General features: G+C 47.2%; 2 protein-coding genes across 5 annotated transcripts in view; one reads left to right on the forward strand and one right to left on the reverse strand.

Moving 5' to 3' along the window:
• RSF1 (remodeling and spacing factor 1) overlaps positions 1-13,011 on the reverse strand; it is a 55,765-nt gene extending 42,754 nt beyond the window's left edge. The window contains exon 1 of one of the 2 annotated variants that reach the window (XM_084535168.1): positions 12,747-13,011. In XM_084535168.1, coding sequence (XP_084391294.1) covers positions 12,747-12,933 — 187 coding nt within the window. In that variant the 5' untranslated portion in view covers positions 12,934-13,011. The remainder of the gene's footprint in view (positions 1-12,746) is intronic. The other variant, XM_084535169.1, reaches the window with a different exon arrangement.
• A 240-nt stretch (positions 13,012-13,251) lies between these two features.
• Positions 13,252-21,813, forward strand: AAMDC (adipogenesis associated Mth938 domain containing). Of its 3 annotated transcripts, none has more exons than XM_084529834.1 (5): positions 13,252-13,277; positions 14,982-15,066; positions 16,511-16,661; positions 19,994-20,089; positions 20,779-21,813. In XM_084529834.1, the coding sequence occupies exons 3-5, from the start codon at positions 16,530-16,532 to the stop codon at positions 20,917-20,919; spliced, it is 369 nt and encodes a 122-aa protein (XP_084385960.1). In that variant the 5' UTR covers positions 13,252-13,277; positions 14,982-15,066; positions 16,511-16,529; the 3' UTR covers positions 20,920-21,813. The 3 variants fall into 3 exon arrangements, with proteins under 3 accessions (XP_084385960.1, XP_084385959.1, XP_084385961.1); XM_084529833.1 differs by having other exon boundaries at positions 13,253-13,277; positions 14,982-15,170; XM_084529835.1 differs by lacking the exon at positions 14,982-15,066 and having other exon boundaries at positions 13,254-13,277.
• Positions 21,814-22,667: the final 854 nt, after the last annotated feature.

Genomic DNA, 22,667 nt, shown 5'->3' on the forward strand with positions numbered 1-22,667 from the left:
GCAGGAAAGGCTCCTCATTTTCCTCTTCAGCACTCTCAAATCCAGAGCACCTGTGATGAAGGTGAAAGGCAAATGGGCACGGTGTGCCCACAAACCACACAGATCCAGCCAAAGACACATTTTTGTGTGTCTTACGGAGTTAGGAAGCAGCAGAGAACTTCACAGCGGGTTGGTGAGCCAGGATTCTCGAGCTGTACAACAGGAGAGGCGGAAGAGGCAGGCAGCTGGAAACGGGATCTGGTTCTGGAGAGGTGTGCAGCAAAATGGAGATCTCAGGTGGGATGAGGCATCTGCTGGCTGTTAGAGGAATGGAAGAATCACTCGCCAAAAAGGAAGCAAGCAAAAAGAAATCAATATGGCAACGTTTGCCTCTTGCTCCAGCACCAAGTAGTTCCATAAGCAGGCAAGAAATGGTGAAGTTGAATTCAGTGCCTTCTTTCAGAAGGTTAAAAATTACCACTCACTCCTCGGAGGGTGTCCCAGCCACAAAGCAAACAGCAAGAAAAGAAACACAAGATCCAGAGGCCAAAGGATGGACAAGAAAAGGAAATGTGACTCTTGTTTGAGTGAAAAAGGTGCCTGAGTTTTAGATCCTACTCCTCACTCCCAGAATTTCTTAGGTATCTGCCATTAAAACCTCAGAAAGGGGAGCAGCACAGCTGCAGGATTCATCCAAGCAAAGGCAGATATTTACACCTGAGTGAGTTGCAGATAATCCAGCGAGAGCCCCTGGCCAGAAACACGCTTCTGGAGTCAGCTCATCCTAAAGCACACATCTGAAAGAGGTTGGAGTCAATAAATGCAGTCAGATTAATTCTGTTGTGGAGTTTCTGGCAAGTTTTTCAGTGAAAACCAAGGTATGTAAGGTCTTGGGGATGGCCGCAGGGGTGTTAGCAGCTCCTGGGGGTTGTATCTCATCCTTAAACAGCCCCCTAAACTCTCACGCTCCCCTTCAGACGCAGAATTACCATCGCAAATCCAGCCTCGATTCACAAGGTTTGTCCGTGCACAGACATTTCTGGCAGACAAAATCAATTCTTTGAGCATGGCAGCCTTTAACTTGGAGAGAAAGAGCACACACCCTCTTGTACTGAAACCAAATCAGGAGCCTCAGTGCAGCGAAACAAGTGAGGATCAAGATTAAACAACACCGAACCGCACACTGCAGGAGTTAGGGCTTCAGCTTCATGTTAGAGTCCTCTTTATTCATGTAACAAGTGAAACGAGCTTCTTTAACAGTGCTCTGTTAGAGGATAAGCGGAATGCAAGTCATTTTTTAGTCCATTATATGAAAACAAGGACAAATTTAGATGCTTTTTAATTCCTCACTCTGTTTTGTTACTTGAAATGTCGCTCTGGTGGCGGTTTTGGTGAATTTCTCGGGTACTGAGCTGAGTTTTCTTCAGCATTGACAGAAGAAGGATCTTGATGATCCTATGAAACCACTTACTCACTTGAATAAAGAGGCAATGTTAAGAAATTCAGAGCATGATAAATAAAATCACTTCTCTACAACAAGTTTCATCACCCAGGTTAGGTCATCATCCTTAGCCCTTAGTAGAAAAAAATATACAAAGTTTTGTGGGTTTTTAATCTTTTTTTTTGAGTTTTGTTTTCATGTATCAGATGAAATCTATCAGGGAGATAGTTCTGCCCTTTTTGGCGTTCAGAGAGCACGTTTTTTCCTCTAGTCATTGCATGGAGACTTCACCTGAGTCCCATTTATACCTTCAGGCTTCATTTCCCTGCATCAAACTTGCCATCACGCCTAGCAGTTCACTACAAAACTTGCACCACGTTTCCTTTAACACTAACTTCACGCAGCGATGCTAACAGGTGAATTGTTCCTTGGCAGATTCCCTGGAACTGTCAAATATTGCAGATACCACTTCTAGAAAGCCCGGTCTTGCAAACTTAGGTCTTGTAAGACAAGAAATGTTGTTAGTTTACTGGACCCTAACGAAATACAAGAATATAACCATGCCGTAAAGATGTACATTCAATGCTTTGCAAAAGATTTTGATGAATTTGTGTAGAAAACTTGAGTACTACTCAGTAATTTGGTACTTTACACATCAGGAGCACTGTGTGAGCCCAAGGTTTAAGGATCAGCATGAGCAAACTTTGAAGACGAAGCCAACCCAAGTCATTCTGCAGCACACTTCCCTCTCCAAGGTCATATCAGCTCATCACCGTACCTTAACCGCAGCGCAAGTGAAGATTTACAATATTTTAAAGAACTACCTGAGATTCAGAAAGAGACAGGCTGCATTTCGGAGACTGATGAAGGTGCCTCTGACTGTCGTGCAGCTGGCTGAAGGGATTCTGCAGAGGAACTCACGAGCACGAAGTTTACAAGGCTGATCCAATGCACGCGGGATGGGAGGCTGCTCAAAAACAGTTCCCCAGCGCTGTTTTTAAGCAAACCAGGAAGAAAGCAGGAGTAGAAATGTGAGGAGTAAAACCGCCTGAGACAATTGTCTGATGAAGTGTTAGTAGTAAATAAAAACCAGGTGCGGTTTCTGACCAATTTCCTTAACCTTAGGTCTCAAATAAAGACATGATGCAGTCATAAGATGAGCAAACTGTCCTTACATGAGCTGATAATTGAATCGCACACAGCGCAGGGATTCACAGAGGCTTCGTTCCTTGAAACATGGAGCTCTAAAGTAAGAAACCCTCCAAGCAAAGTCATGTTTTGACCTGCTAACACTAAAATCTCTACCCCCGTTCACGCAATCCTTTTAATTGCAAGGAACGGTTGTAACTCTGGGGCTGCTGCAGCTTCACACAGGCAGCGGGGACTGTCAGTTGTGGGGTCAGCACTACCTGCCACCCCAAAGAAATTAGAGTCTATGCAGAAAATGTGTTTATGGCAAGCACTTGGGAAGGAAGATGATGAAATGCATCAGAGCCACGGCGCTGATAATCCAGGACTTGGGTTTGATGGTGACCACCCTCTGCTGCGTCAGAACGTGGGCACAGAAACCCTAAAACACATGTCTGCAATTGCCCACCCCCACGTTAGCTTAAATCCTCTTTGTCGTCACAGCCCGGCTTAACTTCAAAGCCAGAAACTTCATGTTCTTGGTTTTATTTTTAAGTATTTTTACCGCAACTCAGCATTTACTCTCTGCATCTTGTCGAGCTCTGGCCTCAGCAAGAACCTGCAGCAATCAGCTGTAATTATGCAACACGTGAAAGGCGTTTAAATCTTAAATTATTTTAACAGACCATTTTGCCGCTTGTACAACCCGAAAGGAACGCAGACCCCCAGAAGCCTTGCCCTGCACACACTTAAGAAGTTTGAAAAAATGAATGCTGTTAACCTCTGAGATTTTTTTTTTTTTTTTTTTTTGATAGAAACTTTCCTACTGTTCTGCTCACCCTCCTGACCTGTCCCCGTTTCCCTGCCAGGTGAAGCAGCCACCGCCGGGCACTAAAATCAAGCTGAAGGCAAGCAAGAACAGACAAGCTGGGATATAGACACATATCCCAAATAAAATATCCCCAAATTTACTGTATGATTCACGGGCTATTCCTCCTGCTGTCTGGTACTGTCTGGGCTGTCACCAGTGCCTCGAATCTTTTCTCAGAACGGATTTTAAATATTCTGTGATGTATTCATCATAAGCATTTTCCCTTCTCATGCAAACTTACAACTGTTTTGCTTGCAGCTTCGTTGTCTGCTCACACTACTGTTTTGTCATCCACTGCGCTGTTTCCCCTCGGTCTGGACCAGCCATTTTACAGTTGGATCTGTTTTCTTAAGGACTCATCTCCTTCCTGTTTCCTTAGCAAGAAAGATTAACTGCCCACGGCATACAAAAAATAAAAATCAAAGGGATTCCACTTCACTCGTACCATGATGACGGGAATTCACTTTCTCTTCTGAGCTGCTTCCCGGCGGTTAATCGGTTTAAGGTTTACTTTCCCTCGGAAGTTATCACCACTCGGGCTGACTCCGGAGAGGTTGAGCAATGCATTCCTCCAGCTCTCTGCCTCGGAGGATGCGAATCAGTGGATTCGAGAAGGCGAATCCCTTCCTCAGCACATCCAAACCCACCCTCTGCAGTGCAAACACGGACCTCTGGCAGCAGCAGCTTGCGTTGGGCTGCGAGCTCCTCGCCTCACCTGGTTCCTCCTGCCACAAAGGATCCCGTCACAGACAGGGCTGGCTGTGATGGCTTCGAGTTTTGTTGTTTTAGCAAAGGTGCTGAGGAACACAAGTCAACTGTTTCAGTCTGGGACCTCCTTAAAAGTCTTTCTGAGTGCACGCCGAAGCGTTCTGCCAAGCACCAGCCGTGGAGCCGTGCTTCGGAAGAAGCCAGAGAAAGGAGCAGAGCATTTGTACTTTGGAGGATAACTGAACTCTCAGAAGGATGAAACTACAATTTCCTAGCGTTTATCAAAACCAGATGTAAGAGCTACTTGTGTTTGATTCCCTGCATCTCTGCTAGGCTCTTTAAAATGTGCCAGTCCCCGTTTTCCACTCCTGTCTTCCCAGCTCCAGTTTGTATATTTTTACCAGCTGTATTCCCCAAATTTCTCTTCCAGAGAGCCCAGGGAGTGTGTGAGCCCGGCAACGAGCACGCTTTGGTGTTATTTGGGTGTTCCAGGACATCATTTCCTAACACGTCACTTTTATCATATTTCACCTGCGTTGCCAGAAAGGAGGAGGACATCACAAATTAGCCCAATAATGACTTATGCAAACGAGTTCCTTAAGTTCTCAGCGGTGTCCTTATGTTAATTATCGTAGCTAATGATTTTTTCCCCCTTGGTTTAGGGGCTGGCTCTTCTGCTCTCCCATCTTTCAAGGGAAATCTCTTCTAAGGGTTAGGTTTTAATGCCTCCACCTTGCCACTTCAGGATAATTTCAATTCTCTTCCTTCCGAGCACGGCTGCTCCTTCTCCATGGAGGTGAAGCTTTATGGTGGAAACCCAAAAGCTGCAATCCAATGAGCGCCGTTTTCTTGGGAAGAACCAAAAAAGAGGCTGGGGCTGGCGAGGCATGACTCAATTTTCCTTCTCCAACCATCAATCTAACCTGTGAGCCCAAGGATAAGCACAAATTTTCTCCAGGGTGCTACCTGATCACAGCAGAAAAGAAACCTGACAAGCTTCTTCAGAAGCATGTCTTGCCTCGAGGAATTGGTTGTTTTTCCCCCAAACCATTCAAAGGATCACCAGGGCCACGATTTCTCCTGGAGTTCTGAGAAATCCTGCTTTGTTTCACTCCTGGGGTAGAGCAATAGCTGCATAGGGCTGACGGCAAAGCGTGTGTGAGGCTGACAAGTGCTAGAGGCTACTAAAATACTCGTTAAGGCCCAATTGGTTGTCAGGCTTCGCAGAACAACCGAAGCAAGGGAGAGTTCATTGATTTGGGACGAGGCAGGACGAGGAATGAAGCAGGGTGGAAAGAACATCTTGGCGTTACAAACGCAGACCTCGCTGTATGCTACAGGTGGGGAAAAAAAAAACACAATGCTGTTATTGCAAGGCTTGGAGGAAGGCAAAAATGCACACCTTTGTACGAGCTTGGGTATTTATTTCTTGCTGAGATTTGTGGAAATGGAGGCTTCCAAAATCCACAAGGCACCGGTGAGCGCACAGCCACGATATTCTTCAGCAGGATGTTTGTTTTGTCCTGTCCTCCGTCCCTCCTCAGCAGCTCCTTCGGTAGCTCCTGTCCCCTCCTTCGCACCGCACAAAGGAATTTCTGCCATCCCTGCCCTCTGCCACCAGCAGGATCTTGTTACCAAGTCACTCATGCCAAAGCCTGCCAGGTATGCGGGCGTTATTTCTGCCTGAGGGATGCCAGCCGTCAGCTACTGCAGAGCACAGAAACCCCCCAAATGGTGATTCTGTTTTAATCTTTTAAGTTTTCCAGCAGTTCCCATGGGCTTCTCAGTTTAGGCCACGCAGAAGCCAACCTAAACATCAGCTCCAGGACGGGCTCAGAACAGGAGGTGCCAGGTGGGGGCACTAAGAATTGCACACACTGTTGTTAACTTTGAGACAATGCTGTCCGGTGTGAGAAATCTCAAACAAGAGGAAAAAATTCCACTCAAAGAAGATGTAAAAAGGAAAAAACACAACCAGGAAGCCCCTGGGCTACAAGAAACTCCCAGCTCCTGCAGCTGACCAGTGCTGAGGACAAGATGCTGATGGATCGCTGCCTTCATCTGGAGCAGCCTTCCTGGGGCCGGCAAAGCACCTCCTGCAGCTCTTCTCCTGGATTCCCACCAACACGCCCAGCTGGGAGAAGCAGCCCCCATCTCTCCAGGGCTATATCGGGTACTGGCACATTTTTCTGACACCCCAAATTCTGTAATCCTGAGGATTTGGATGAAGTGCAGCTCAGACTGCTTTAACAACTCGGACGTTTAGTCCTTCAGGTGGGGAAGAACCTTGTTGAAGCTTAAGTTTTCCAGCGGGGATGCTATTTCTGAGCACGCCAGAAGAAAAAAAAAGAGGACAAGAGCTAGACAAAACACAGCTCCTCGCTTACACGTGATGGTGCCACGCCGCTCACCCTGATGGCTGTGAAGGTCCCTTCTGCAGATATACCACAGTGTCTACTGACACGAAACTGGAACTGCTTTTTAACCCAGAAGCACGACTTGCCCGTCTCGCCCATCGGTGTGGGTGATGGGGAGTCTTGCTGGGGCTCGGAGTGGTGTTCCCAGCCTCAATCCCAGCGCACACTCCGGTGGGATGATGGGCCAGCTCCGTCTTCAATAAATACATCAAGCCTTGCCATGGAAAAACTAACAGAAGGGGGTTAGTTAGATCACAGAGATGCATCCATACTCTATTAGGAAGCAATTAATTCCAAGACAAACTTAATTCACTTCTCCAATGAAGAAAAACGCACGTGGTCGGGCACGCTAGCCTGAAGTCTTAATCTAAAAGGACTGCAAAAGGAGCAGAGGAGTTGATTCTGCATTAACCTCGTTTGCCACAAAGTCAGCATAAGACCAACCACCCGTGCTGCTTGCTTGTTCCAAGTTTAAGCCCGTTAAACCCCAACAATTCCAGCCACACGCAGCGGGGTCTGCCTCCACCAAACCCATTCACCTGATGACTGGAAACACAGAGCTGCAGAACTTTAAACAAAACAGAGGTACAGAACCCGATATACTCAAAAATGAAGCAAGAACAGAAGTAATACATTCAAAATTTTACCAGGTACACCCTTATTTGCAAGTCTGCAGAGCAGCTTTAATATAAACGCTTTTATTCCCCAATATTTTTATTAAGCTAAGCACACTGCATTACCCTAACAGGTTTCTTACCAGGTGGATTAATGGCTTGGACAGGAGTTTAAAAATTTGGGTCAGTCCCTAGGTACAGCAGTGATCCACCTAAACTCTGTTTATAAACCTCAGGTGAGCTTGAATCGCATGTGGGGGACGACTACCCAATTCAAGCAGCAGTTGCATTTCTTATTCATCCAGGAAAGAGTGTGATGAGATACAAGCAGAGGCTCCTAAAACTATAAAAATAGTTACTTCAGACTAGTTGATAGATGTTTAGAGCAGCAGGAAGCTTGTAACACTGAGATACCCACACTTCATGTCTGATGGAGAAGATCCAGAAGCGCCTTGTGTGAACAATCCCCCCAGCCAACAAACCAGACATGTTCATTTACACGAGGAAACTGCCCTTTTCACACCAAAACCAGATGATAAATCACCATTTCAGTTAATATTTAGTAATTAACAGCATTTGAACACTTCCATACCCTATTTATTTCCTATTCTAACACCGACCAAGCTGCAGATTTCTGCAATCTATCAGGACTTTTGCCTAAAAGTCGCATCAAACTCCCTAACTTTGGGTCAGTAGGACCCAAACAGGCTGGATCTTGTTAAACACCAGAAAATCAATCACTTCAACGGAGCAATCTGCTTTATTCCCCTCTTCATTAGGAGCATTCCTAATCTTGAGCTTGAAAGCCTCGCTCCTTGCCATCGGATCTCGCCGGCTTTTGTTTGCTGCATTAAAACAGCCACAGAGCTCCGGGGCTGCTTCTTGCAGCCAAGTATCGACCAGCACTTTAAATCGTCGTTAATTGTTAATTTCTGCAGAGAAGGGTTAAGAACCTTACGCTGCAAAGCTTTGCAAAGGTATCGGAATGACAATAAGGGAACTGCCAGGACCCACCGGAACAAACGGCTTCAGCATCCAAATTCCTTTGGAAAGAGAGAAGTGAGGTGTCCAGAAGATTTAGAAACAAAAAGTAGTTTATAAAACCTCTGAAGTGTGGTAGATCCAAAGAGTACATACTTTTTTCAGTTCTATGATGGAACTTTTAAGTGTACTCGATACTAAAGAAACCATAAGTAACTTCCAGGGGTTTTCCCACAGCCTACCTGCCCCTAACCTCAGTTCTGGATATAAAGACAAAAAGGGGGAAGAGGAGAAAAGACTCACAAAATTGGACCTACACCTCACATCATCTTTCTCTATACCACTTAAACCTGAGCCAGCATGGAAAGAGTTTGATAATAAACTCCAAACCCATCACATCCACGTGATAATTAAAGAGACAAACTTTTAGGCTGACTCAATCTGCCAGCAAGAGTCAAAGGAGATCCCAAAGCTCCTGGGGAGAAGGCAGCAGACTGCCTCAGCCCGGAGACGTACCCACCAAAACGTATTTGCTGCTTTCAAGCCCAACTTTAGCACCACCAGGAGGACTTTGAGGCAAGCTCGCTGTTCGGCTGAGCTATGCAAAGCATGCCTCCCTGTTCAAATTTCAATCAGGAGCAAATCAAGCCCCATACTGCTCCAAAAAGCCTGCAGCAGGGGATGAGCGAGTGGAGCTGAACGCTTCCGAGGACACAATTCACCTCGGCGAGAGGTTCTCCCATTCACACACCGGGGAAGCTGGCAAACCAGCGAGCGTTTTGCGTAGTCATGTGTAAAATGAGATCTCTGTCGTGCAAGCGAACGTTCTGCTAATATTTTCATTCACAAGAGCCCGAGTGCTTAATTAACATTTATACCAATTCCCGAGCTATTTACCAACACAAAGGAGGCGATGTGATATCATGGTTCCTTAAACACAGCCCTCAACGCAGGCAGAGTTCTTGCTCCCCTCCATCACGTGTTGAAATACTAAATTTTCCACGGCTGGGCTGCTACAAGAGAAACTTGGGAAAACAGGCAAGGTAGGTGCGTTAGAAGAAGGAAAACAAGCAGTGCTTCCCGGGGATTACTCGCTCTGTTTGCACCATTTTGCCTTTGTAGGAAAAAGATGCAGCAGGACGATGTGTCTTAGCTTGGCACCTCCCAGTGCAGTGACACGGGGGGTGATCACATCTCCCAGCCTCATTAGAAGCCCCAGGTAAAACCATTTATTCACTCACTTTTTAATAAATCCTAAGAGAAGCGATTTCCTTTGAGGCATGACAACAAGGTAGGGCTCTCACCACGCAGATCTCTTCTTGGTGGAAGAAGCTTTAGCCCATCGTCAATCCAACTCAAGTCATGGTACAAAACAAGGCTCAATATCATTCAAGACCAGATAATTATCCCTCACAAAGCAAAATGTTCACCAAATGACCCCAGGTCTCACGACTTTGACCAGTTACAGGTTAAGAGCGAGGCACCAGTTTAGAGCTGCGGCCCCACAGGTCCACACTTATCACTCTCCTCTCTTTGAGACCAGCAGGATCACCGCTCTGCCATCTGACCGCTCACACACGGTTTAGGTTATCTGCCAGCTCCCAAAGCGCATCTTTTAACCGGGTTTGTGCATTCGGACGAGGCCGTACCTCTGCACGGGCATTTCAAATACCTCACGTGCTGCCGACGCAAGTTAATCCCACACCCAAACAACTCGGACGATGAAGGAAACCTCTGCGCTCGAGCACTGCTGTCACTGCCACCTCTCGAAATTCTCAGGTAGCAGCGCCCCTTCCTCCCCAAAAAGCTTCTGCTTTGGTTACTTCATCATGAACGAGCTCTTTGTTCAAATAATTACCAGGAGAAAATAAAGACTGTTATACAACAAGGCAGCAACATTCAGACCGGAGCTCCCGCTGCTCCTTGAGACACCCAGCACAAGGAGAAGGAAGTTTCACTGACATCTTCCACTATCAACTCTTCAGACAAGAAAAGAGAGCCCGTGGTGTCTAAAACTACTCAGGTGGTTTTATACATTGCTGTCTAAGCCCACTGGTATCAAAAGTGAAACTCTGCACAACTTAAATCCAAACCTTGTTTGCTCTCCAAGGAAAAGCTGCGTACGGTTGGTAAATACTGGATGCTCAGAGGACAAAACAACTCATTCTTCAGTTTTCAAACACTGCCCAGCAACTTGCTGGTTTATAACCTTACAGACACCCTGTCAGGAACCAATATATGTAAAAAAGACACAGAAATGTAGTATCTGCAATTGTTTTTTCTGAAAGCATAAACATACTAGTAGATACTGGCACCACAAATCAAGCTGGGCAAATTGGCTCGATCAATAAAACACAAATCCCTGTCAGGCAAATCATCACATCAAGCTTCAAGAACCTCCTAAATTTAGTTTTCCACACTTCCACTCTTTCTTTTCTTAAAGATAAGCAAAGGCAGGCAAACTTTCTCTACACCAGACACAAGCAAAAATCAAGCAGCTCAGAGAGGGCATTATCAGAAGGTAAAAATGTCCCCATTTGTGGAGAACAACCCATCCTGCCCCCCAAACGGGAAGAGAAACGCAGAGTGTAGCAACTGAACGCCCCATAACACACACATCACAACGCCCAAGGCACGCAAAAGCTTTGTAGGGACGAGCTGTGCTGTAGCTGTTGTCCTGTTGATATCCACCCCCTGTCCCACGCGATTCAAGTTGAGAGAAAATTCAGCTTTTTACCAAAGGCACGTACTTAACACACAGGTCACTCAGGTCACTCAGCCTTGAATTTTAATTTATTCTGCAAGTCCACACAACAAATCACTCTTACGGGCTCGTTTACATTTTGTCACAGGGTAAAAACATTCGTTTTCTTTACAGATGTTACTTCAAAAATGGTGTTTTCATCACAAATTCAAACTCCAGCGCAGCGGCAGCTTTTATTCAGAAGTTTTGCAAAAACTTTGCCAGAACAGGACTTCAGCAACCAAATCCTTTTACGGGGGGAACTGACGGATATTCCAGGCGGGTAGCCCGGCTTTTAGGAGTTAGGGGAGCTCGTTTTTTCCTCTGCACGTGAGCTGGGAGGCGGAGGAGGCTTTTCTCATTCCATTTCAGCTGGTGCAAACTCAGGCAGGACGCGTGCGCCCCGCGAAGGACGGCTTCCTCCAGGCGAGGAAGCACCCCCCCGCCGATTTCACCCCCAAATCCCCGCGCCGCGGGGTGGCTTTCGTAAGGAGGGAGTCGATTTGGGGAGGAAAAAAGGGGAGGAAAGAGGGTTTTGGGGGAGGAAAAGCAGCCCCGGGTTGGGATTCTCCAGCAGCAGGAAGTTTCTATGGGGCCTGGGCGAGCATGCGCCGTGAGCCCGGCGGTCTCCCGATGTGGCAAGAGTGCAGAGAGGCAAGGAGCAGAGAAATAATCGAGACAGAGCCTGAGAGCAACAAGCACCTTCCCCTCTGGATCCCCGGCTGCTGTTGCTGTTGCTGCCGCCTCCTCGCAGCCCTCCCCCTGGCCGCTCGGCTGCCCGGGGCCCTCCCACAGCCATCGCAGAGGAATTGGAGAGGCTGGCAAGCAAAGCTTCTGCTGCTGCTGAAGGGAAAGGAGAGGAAAAGGAGGAGAGAGGAGAGGAGGAGCAGCTGGCAAGGGAACGGCGGAGTGGCCCAGCCACCCTGCGCCTCGCCCAGCTCAGGTGGTGGGGGGCTGGAAGGGGAAATAGGGGGGGGGAAAGGGCCAAGCTTTTAGCCCCCTGCCCAGCTGGGAGAGAAGGGAGGAGGGGAGAAGGACAGAGAGCAAGCACAATGGCTGGCTGTGTGTGTGGGGAGGAGATTTCCTACAATAGCAGCACTGGGGAGGGCTCGGGGCTTTTCTGGTGCCCCCCCCCCCCCCCCCCGCATCTCTTCTTCCCCATTCCTCACCTCACATAGGCAGGGGGGAAAGGAGGGGGAGGATAAAAAGCCTGAGGGCATTGCTTTGGGTCTCCCCCACGGTATTTTTATTTTAGGGGAGAAGTAGAAAGGGGCATAAACACCGCGGGGAGGGGGGGGGCACAGAAGCAAACCCCCAGCTGGAGGTAGGGTGGAGGAGACCCACTGCCAGCGTTAGGCTGAGCAAAAAAAAAAAATAATAATAATAAAATAGTTATTTAAGCCGATCTCCCTGCACGAGTCCAACCCAGGGGGGCTGAAGGAGGGGGTGTGGGGGGGGTCACAGCCGATATTGGGGTGGGGGAAAAGGGGGGAGCCCCCACCTTCTATTGGGGGGGAGGGGAGGAATCTTCCCCCTTCGCCAAGCAACTGCTCAGCCCAAAAGGGTGGAAGGGGTGAAAAAGGAGGGGGGGGAAAGGCCACAGCCCCCCCCCCCCGGGGCTTCACGCCGGGAATCCCAGGCCCCTCCTCTCCCTCAGCGCGCTCCACCCCCGGGGCTGGGAGGAGGCGGGGGGGGACCAGCCCCGGTTCCCCCCCACTTCAAACCCCTTCTATGTCACCAACCTCTCCCCCCCACACCCCACCGTCCCCCCCAGTCCTTCCTCGGAGCCGGCGGAGGGAAGGGAAAAGGGAAAAAGGGAGAAAGCTGAGGGGAGGTGAGGGGGGGGGGGGGGGGGGGCGCTCACCCTGCTCGCCGGGCTCCTGCAGGACGCGCTCCAGCTCGGGGAAAGGCAGCTCGGGGAGATCCAGCAGAGCCCCGTAACGTTCGAGGAACGAGCAAACGACGGCGAAGTTAGGCCAGGAACCCGGGCAGCCCGGGCCGGCGGCGGGAGGGGGAGGCGGCGATGGAGGCGGAGGAGCCGCCGCCGCCATCTTGGGGCCGGGGATGGAGAAGGAGCAAAGGGGGGGGGGGGGGGGAGGGGAGGAGAGGGAGTGAGGGGGGCGCTGCCGAGCCGCGCGCCGCCACGGTCCCACAATGCACCGCGGCGGGCTGAGGGGAGGGGGCGGGAGCGCGGGGCCGGGCGGCTCCTCGCCGCCGCGTGCGGCGCGGCAATGAAAACAAGGCGGGGCGGGGGTATTTATAGAGGGGGCGGAGGGAAGGGTGAGGATGGACGGGTGGATGGGCCAATGGGAGGGAGGGGAGGTGGTGCCGGTAGGCGGCGCTGGCCAATGGGGAGGGAGGAAGGGAGGGAGGGGGTGGGTGCTCCGCGCGGCCGGTGAGTGGGGTGCGGGCGCGTGCCGGCCGTTAACGGCCGTGAGGGGAAGGGGCGGGAGGGAGGTGCTGAGGTGGGAGGGGGGCGGTGTCGGGGGCTGTGGAGAAATGGGAATAAAAATAAGTTTTTAGGCAGTTTGAGCCTCGCTTCTCTCGTGTCCTTGCACCCTGCCTCGCCTCCTGTCACAAGCTGGCCGCCCGCCATCCCCTCCCCTCTCCTCCCCGTGCGCGCCGTCCCGCGGCTCCTCAGCAAAATATATTTGTTTTATTTTTTTTTCAGCTTTACCTCAGTCCTTGTCCTACCTGCTTCTTTAAACCTCGCTTATCATTGCCCCTTGCGTTTCTGCTATCGGTTTTTAAGTCTTCGCCTGCTTTTCTACCCTCATGAAGTTCCTTTGATGCAGGGGAGTTTCTTACTTTTTACTTACTTATCTTCTCACTGTTAGTTTTGGAGCACCACATCCCCTTTTTGATACCTTACTTACTTATTTTCATGCCTTGATACTTATTTTGATACTTTGATACTTATTTTGATACCTTGATTCACTCTTTTACCCTCTGTGACCTCAGGGCGTGTCTTTGCTTTTAATAAACATTTACTTTAACAGGCTGTCAATACAGTGTTTCTCTCCCTCCCCTTTTTTATTCCAGCTGTTCCTGACAGGTTATACTTTGCAGAAATGTTGAACTTCACAGAAGACACAGCAACATTGCCAGTTTTAAATCCACCTGCTTGCCCAGCTACACTTCTACGTCACATTTCTTTAGGTTAATCAGTTATTTTTTCCTCCCCCATCCTAGCCATTACTTCATATATTTTTTAATTTCAGCCCAACTTGTATAAGTTGGTATTTTGCCTCTTAAGCTTTTCTGCTTCCTTTATTTCCTGTGTTTTCTGTAGCTTTGCTTACAGATTCCTCAGCCATCTCTGCTCCTCGCCTCCTGGACCTCCCTCCCTGTCACGTTTGGACTATGGCAGTTTCCAGTTTGTGGCATCCAGCTCATTTGATTCTTACTTGGCACTCTGTTTCAGCAGATAGCGTAGTGAATAATTAAAAAGCAACTCATTTGTCGGGGAAATATTTCCCCGATCTGTGCTGATTAGTGACTGGACCGTGCCCTGTGTGAAGAAGGTCCAAAGTCCCTGTTAAAAAAAAATTCATTCTTCTTCACTTCAATTTAAGATGCCTTCACTAATTCAAATAACATCACGTTTCTGGTATTCCCTGGCAGTATGATGGGAAATGCTTTCAGACTACTAATCATCATTTATGGCTTTTGAGTTATCTCTCTTAGCTCCTGCCCCTTATTTTTGTGCTGTTGGAAGAAGATATGACAGAATCTGGACGCTATGGAGCTAAGCCATGCATTCGCCATCCTATTTGCAGTTTGTGCTTCTTTGATTGCATTAACCCAGCCTTGCAAATACCATTTTGATCAGGAGATCTGATATTCCTAATGTTGTTACCATTCATTTACCTCACCGCCATTCACCTTGCTGCAGTCTCTGCTCAAAACTAGCCCGGGGAAAATTTATTTGAATTCTTAGTAGCCATGTTCTGGGTAGTGGATTCTACCTTTTACTCTTTTTGGTGATTTCACTCTGCTGGGACTAGTGATAGCTATTTCTTCTGCCCTAATCTTGCTTCACCAGACTTTTGGGAAAACAGTCTGATGACCTTTTGTGTGTCAATCCCTTGCTTTGTAGGTACGTGAGGAGAGAATCCAGAGCACGGGAATCCAGGCAAATTTCTCTCCCTCGTAGCTGCTTGCCTGGCGTCCTCTTTGGCAGGGTGCGTGTGCCACCAGCTTCACAAAGGAGCAGGAAAGAAATAATTGCCCTGTTCTCCTGGGGAAGCAGCAGCTCTGGCAGCCTCGGTCCCGTGCTGAATCCAAAGTAAAGCTGTTTCTACTTCACACGACGTTTGAAGCAGGGCACCGAGATTCATGGCCTGCCTGCTCATGTGCAAGATGGGACGGGAGGCTGCCAGGAGGGCTGCAAGCCTGGTAACCCAAAGATTTCTGCTTTGTGAGGGCTCCTTCCTTAATCAGCACCACCAGGGTTCCTACGATCAATTTTCTTGGTGAATTTGGATTATTAAAAAAAAGGAAAAGGATGAGAATCTGGATATCTGGAAAGATCTGCCAGAGGTTTGCTGGGTCAGCCAGTAGCAGAGCTCTTTGTACTGCAGGAACCAGCATCTGTTTTTGCGGCGCAGGCTTCAGACCATCCTCTTCGCTCGGAACTGGAAGGGCAGAAAGCAGAAAGGTCACTCCCGAGGCGCAGATCTTGGCTGTCGAGCAAGTCCAAAGCATTTCCAAGGCATCCCTGGGACTGGTTTCTTGCTGTCAAGTGCCAGAATCCCAGCGGCGATCAGGTTGCAGTTACTTGAAGGACTGTGACGAGGGCAGAAACTTTCGAGGTGGTGCTTCCAAGGCATTGCCCCTGCCTGAATGCCCGGCTGTCGGGGAAAAATGAGAAAATAAGGAGAGATTTAGAGAGCGTGGCCGAGAGGAAGGCCAAAGGGAACTAAAATTTATTTATCATTAAACTGAAGCGGTAAAGATTGAGGTTAGGCATTAAAAATGATGTTGTTTGGGTTCTGAACTGTCCTGAGAAATTGCGCTGGGAGATTTGGTGTCTCTGAGGAGTGACTCAGGGAATAAGGCTCAACCCTGTTAGGTCTCCAAAAGTCCATTAGTTTAAAGCCTGTGTTCAACATTTCACTGTCTTCTCCTTTCCCTAAAGTTAATAAGGCAACACCGTGCTTGTTTGGTTTTGTTTTGTTTTTTTTCTAATCTCATCTGCTGTCTGAAACTAATAAACAGGAACATACCAGCGTGGTTTAGAGGGCCAAAGAGACAGTGCATCCCGCAAATATTTTAGGAAAATTTGACCTTCTTCATCATATATTTAGCAAAAAGATTAAAAACCAGATTTGGAAAGATACCCAGGGAACTGATCCCTGTTGATTGTTCTAAAAGTTGAGCACCTGATACTTTAACAGATGTAGCGTGTAAAATGATTTGCTCTGAATCCTCCCAGAGCCCCAAAAGGATGGGTAATTAACAAACCTGCTGGTCCTTTGCCCAATTCTGGTGCCACAAAATCACACGGATCGAGCCTGTAACAGCGTTTTCTTCCCAGCTCCTTGGGGCAAGGACACAATTTTGGTTTTTCATTAATGTGCCGCATGTGTTAGCCTGATGGTAAGCATTAAATATCCTTTTTTCCAGACTTTGGTTCAGCGTAGAGATGTCTTCCCCTGAAATCGCTTCCCTTTCATGGGGTCAGATGAAGGTGAAGGGCTGCTCCACCACCTACAAGGACTGCAAAGTGTGGCCGGGAGGCAGTCGGACCTGGGACTGGCGAGAAACGGGGACAAACGTGAGTTTGCATTTTACCTCCCATCCTGCATTTTGAACAGGACTTGATTAATAATGCAGTTTTCATAAGAGGCTGGTAGCAACCTTTATTAAGGCTACATAAAAATTGTCTTGAATAGGATAGAAAAGAATTTATGGGAAGTCAAAAGAAATCCTCAGCAAGTGACCGTACATGTTTGGCAGAGAACAATGCAGGCAGCTTAGTTTATATCCCTTTCCCTGGTGTTCCTCCTACTTATTTCCGAGGAGTAGTATGCAGAGACAGCATCAGATGCAACAATTCCTCCACAAAAAACTCACAGGCTGCCAACCACAGTGACCTGGCTTTGTAGCCACGTCCTAAAGGATTCCCTGCACAATTTTTATATCCCTTAAGCTTTATCTGTAATTGCTATCAGAATCCTATAATGCTACGTGGAATAGTGTTGGTGTTTCAAATTTAGCAGCAGCATTATATATTGGGAACCCAATTTGATCATTTGTCCCATAACAGGGCTTGTACTAAAATAGCTGACTAGAAAAATAATAATCCACATATTCCAAGCAAGAATTAACGCTAAAAAGAGCTACACACCGTGCCTTAGACCCTGCTGTATCCATGCAGGCCCCCCAGGGTTGCTGCTGTGTTCATTTGGACACAACCAAGAGGCAGAACTTTGGGTTTGGAACTTCCTAGATCAACTTCTGGGGAGCAGAACTTTTTAAGCTCTCAGATTTCAGTCCATAAAGAGTGTACAGCGCAAAGCAAGAGGCTTTTTTTGCTTCTCAAGAGAAATCCGAGTTTTCACGGTGATGCTTTCTTGGTTTCTGTGCACACACGAGTGGAGAAGCAAAACACACGCGGCATGAAACGTTCCCCAATAGTTTCCAGATCACATTTTGATCTCATTCCTCCATTTCAAAGCGTTGTTTCGGGTTAGGACGTTGAGGAGGACGTGTCTTCCTTCTAAAGCTGCAGCCAGGGGACATCTTCAGGTGACAGAGGAAAGCTTTAAGCCCATAAAAGTCCTCAGGGGAATCCTGCAGTTGACACAAGAAAGAGGAGGCTGTTAAATGAAAATCAGGGGAGAAAAGAAGAGTTGGGTTATTTAGAGAGGCAGGTTTTATGACATATTTTCTATGTAATCAGTAAACAAAAAATTACCTATTTAGGTTTTCCTGTATAGGATCCTTTTAAAGCTCCTGCTGGAGGTCAGACCCATCCCTCCTACTGCTATGGCAGCCAGAGGGGGAGTTGGGTGGTCATTAAAACCGAACAGCAAGCAACAAATACAGGGCTAAAATGAGCCTTTTAGAGACTGCATCCCCTCCTCTAGAAGGATTATAAAGGAGTTTTATTCACTTAGCACTGGGAACAATAGGATTCACTCATCTTCTGTGTGTTTCCTCGTAGTAGCATGCGTGCTTTGAGTGTGTTTTACCTGGGGCTAGGGGGAGCTGCTCCCTCAGCCTGAGGAATAAAGCGGTGCCCCTCGTGCCCCGCGCTCCAGTTGGAAACAAATCCCTTCCTTTCCTTCTCTGCTTTCAGCCTGATGCCTGGCACGCCGTCCTTTCAGCAGGGAAAAACTGCACGACTGGCTCTGCGAGGGCCTGGAACCCAGCACTGCTCTCCCTCCTGACCTTAACCCTGGGGGATAAAAGGCAGCGTCCCTAATAACCTGCTAGCGGGGAAAAAAGGAGGCCTGAGGAGACCAGGGAACAACACGGGCAAGAAATTCTGCTGCCCGTCTTCCCTCCCACTGTCACCTCAGTGGAATTAGCTGCGATGATACAGTTATTCCTCCATGGTCCATATTTCCTCTGACGCTACTATTTTCCTACCAAGCAGGTGGGAGCCCCCTGATCAGCGCGTAACCGCGGCAAATCCTTTTGTTCCGCGGCATTAATGTCTCAGCAGTGCTTATCATATGACAGCAAACCTTCCCCCAGCTAACTAATTAACGTAATTGCAGGAAACCGTACCTGTTCTTTTTGTCTAAGCTTTGAGCCTACCTTAAAAACCCCCGAAGGAAAAGCATTACCTATTTTATCACAAACTTGCAACGTTTTATCACGTACTTGCAATGGTTTTACAGTGGTTTGGCCTGAGAAAGCTCCGCAGGATGAAGCGAGCTGTGTGTTAGGTGGGGATTTTAACTGTAAATGTACCTCAAGGGGATACAACCCTAATGGTAAACTCTCTGCTGCTGAAATTCTGGATCCCAACTAACTCTAATACTTTGGTGGGATCATTTAATCCACCTCCTAGAACCGGCACCTTAATATGGAAGGTTTCCTTCAGAGCTTTGGGAGCTCTCATGTTGGTTTCCACTGGAAAGCTCTCACCATGTTCAGCAAGATGATGCTGAACAGGGCAGGGCTGGCAACAATCCTGACACCTTGTGGGAGGCTACAGGGCTGGCAACCTGGGCAGGAGAAAAAAAAAAAAAAAAAACAAAACAGGAGAGGACACAAGGATGTCAAAGAGAAAAGCTCACAACCTCATGGAACAAAGCTCACACATGAAATAACAGGAACTGGCGGCTGAGCAAAAAAAGGAGCAGGGAGAGAAGAAAAGTGTTAATGGGTTAAAAAAAATAACGCACACCAAGGAGGGGCCAACATGTTGGTCATCTTACTTCTGGCCATACAGAGAGCCATGGAAAGGGGCTGGGGGAGAAGTAGTGTAACATAATAATGGTTTATCTTCCTGTATTACACAATATTTGCAGATTTGTATGTTTAAAGGGTACCAGCAGTAAACGAGTGTACTTTAAAAACACCATCCACGTGCTATTAGGACTCTTTTTTCTTTAAAAGGAGTTGGGTTTCAAATATTCCCTTCTCAAAATTAAGAATAGAGCAGAAATTGAAACCGTTACCTGAAATGACACTAACCAATATGTTTCAGTCCTCTTTGGTAAAGGATTTAATCATTTTAATTATTTGAGGAGCTCTCTTATGATTAAAGCGAGTAAACGTGAGCTCACTGCAATCTTTACTACAAAAAGGCTTTGTTTGCTGGAAAACAGGAAGCAACGTATTACAATTTATTGATTTCACTTCTAATATTTACAAAAAGCCGTTAGCCATAAATGTTTTAGGGATGTATGATGCATCATTCATTTTTAACTGGTTAATAAAGGCTGTCGATATTGCCATCGATTGATTAACCATCATCCTTCACCTGCCTATGAAATACCTGCTGAAATTACCACCGTGCAGGGGCTGTGGTACGTTTTGGTGGGGTACTTTACACTGCTAATCGAGGAACAGGCTCAGAACCCGTAGCTGAAGCCCTCCCGGTTGATGCTGCCACTACTCTGACTATGATTTCCTTCCTCTCACCCTCAGCATTCTCCAGGAGTGCAGCCGGCTGACCTTGAAGAAGTTGTCAAGAAGGGCGTGCAAACCGTCGTGATCGGTCGTGGCATGAGCGAGGCTCTGCAGGTAGGTTTTCGTTCTGGGGTTGTTTTCCCTCCCCTTCTTTTTAGGGGAAAAAAAAATCCACAGTGATTTACCAAGAGGGGGAAAAAAAATTCAGGCTGCTGACTTAGCATGACTGAACTCCTGCCAGGAGTCACCCTCTTCCCGAAAGAAGCCTCGTGTGAGCTCCTCTGTGTTAGCATCAATGTCAAGCAGTCAAAAGGCTGACGTTCTGCTAGAGAAGCAATTTAAACAAGGAGGATTTTTTACAATGTCATTACTCCCCCTCTCAGACTAGGCTAGGAGACTCGGCTAATGAGGCCTTTTTGTTAGCAGCGCCGGCGGTGTCACTGCAGCAGGTAAACCAGCTACACAAAGCTCACAAGCGCCGAGCTTCGTGAGAAGCAATTCTTTTTGGAGAGCTGAACAACACCTTGCTTACACTAATTACCTTTAGCTCAACTTCCACTCCCTTTGGTAAGAAAAGGCTGCACTTTACACTGCATTAAGGAGGGGGGGGAGGTGTGTATGTACACGTAACTTTATCGAAGAGAAAAAAATGGTATCGAGCTTAGAAATATCTGAGCACTTTATCAGTTTGGCAACTATCAGTAACTTAAGTGCATCTGCTAACAAATCTCATCAGTTTTTCTTCAAGCCCTGTGCCGGGAAGGGAAGTCTCTAATCCTTGCTTTTTCCTTTTACCTTTGGAGGTTCCATCGTCTACCGTGGACTATCTAAAGAAAAACGGGATCGAGGTGGTGGTCTTGCAAACAGAGAAGGCTGTGGAAGAATACAACGCCCTGGCTGCTCGGGGTGTCAAGGTGGGGGGCGTCTTCCATTCGACGTGCTGAAACACCGCGGGCTCAGAGCCTGCCCCTGCCCTCGGCCAAGTCACAGGCAGGCCTCCCGGCTGCCTCAGGTTACAGCCAGCAGTGGGGATTGACATGCCACAGCATTAATGTGCGCTGGAAATCGAGTGCAAGGGCAGTTTATGAGCTTAGGATTTAAACAAACTGAGTGCTCACAAAGGTGGGTTGTTAATGAGATCGTTTAATTACAGAACCGTTTGCATACGTTCTGGAGATTGACCTAAACTTTAGAATATTGGCCGTATTCTGGTCATTTCTCACCTTTGGGTTAAATTAAGACATTAAATTGTGAATACTCTTATTAGGAAACGGCCCAGGATTACATGATTAGCTACTGCAGCGTTGTCATAAAACATCTGATAAGTACAATCAAGTGGTGGTGAAGGATCACTTGATAAATAAGATAAAATAAATGAATAAAAATAAAAGAGGTGACCCCAGAACAACTCTGGCTCCTGCTGGTGACTTCACTCAGGGTATTGGTTGTGCAGATCTGAGATGAATCAAGACCGTAAAACTTCCTACTTTTAAATTTTACATAGAGCCTAGAAAAAGAAGCCCATGGGGAATAAATTTATAATCCTTAAACAATTTTCCCATTACCTGCATTGTGAGTACTGAGTTGTGAAATGTGTGTCTTGCAAGTATTAAAGAAGTTGCTACCTGCTTAAAATGATCCAAAAACTCTGTCTCAGAGCTAGCTTGCAGCATAAATGATGAGTTTTTAGGAAATCGGTCTAAATTACTGTTGGCAAGGTGTTGCCAGCAAGCGTGGGGTGGAAGTTAGGGTTCTTACCAAGCATTGTGTTTCCTGTTTGCACATCACAACAACAAGAGCTGTTATAGTGAAAGGATTAAAAGTTCTTTTAGTTGCTCTTCTGCTGTTTCTTTTATTTGGTGGGCTTCTCTTAACGTTACCAGTTACACGTTACCCATCGTAGGTTATAGTTTTCCACTAGGCTTGCTTAGTCTTCATCTGGGCAGATTAAGGCTGTGCACATTACCAAAAGTACAATAAAACTCTGAGGCACCTGGAGCTATCCAAGGAGCAGCAGAGCAGCTCAGACTGGTAACAAGAACTGAGTGACTCTCCAAAGACCCAGGAACAGCCAAATTTACAAAATACGGTGGCCTCTTTCTGTTTATTTGCTCTCCTAACCATTTAAAACCTTTTATCTGATCAAATACAACGTGGCATAAAAGCGAAGGAAAAGTGAGTACTTGTACATTTTATCTTGCAATCTCCTCATTGAAGCAATATTTTCGTGGAGCTACGTTTGAGGTAAAATCTCACCCAAACCAGCAAAAACTCCTTTTCTTACTAACTTTCTAACTTACTAACTTTATAACTTTCATGGTGTGAAGCAGAAGACGAACAACCAACCCAGAAGGCTGCAGTCATCCCAGGGGAATGCCAGCGGAACCACTTCTACCACTCTGCAGGGAGTAAAAGATGTAATTTGTGTGATGTTAGCTAATAGCAGGGGGCTGCCTCCTGAGCAGTGATAGATTTGTGTTATTTCATGATCTTCTGTGCCTTGAAAAGGCCTTGATTAGGAAGAGGCTTTTACAAAAGGGACGATTCCAGTTGATTAAATACTGTTACGCTACTAGAAGTTAGGCAAACACCTTCTCTCTCACCTGCTGCTTTTGTTTGGTGGCTTGCTTTTTGTTTTCATACAGCACTGAAGTAAATTTTTGGATGAAGTCACATTCAACAGAACTCCTAG

This window comes from Aythya ferina (assembly GCF_964211825.1).
Source record: "Aythya ferina genome assembly, chromosome: 1".
Lineage (NCBI taxonomy): Eukaryota > Metazoa > Chordata > Aves > Anseriformes > Anatidae > Aythya > Aythya ferina.

Coding starts and splice junctions, on each gene's coding strand:
- AAMDC (XM_084529834.1), top strand. CDS start 16,530: ATGTCTTCCCCTGAAATCGCTTCCCTTTCATGGGGTCAGATGAAGGTG. Junction 16,662..19,993: donor GGCGAGAAACGGGGACAAAC/GTGAGTTTGCAT, acceptor TCTCACCCTCAG/CATTCTCCAGGAGTGCAGCC. Junction 20,090..20,778: donor GCATGAGCGAGGCTCTGCAG/GTAGGTTTTCGT, acceptor TTACCTTTGGAG/GTTCCATCGTCTACCGTGGA.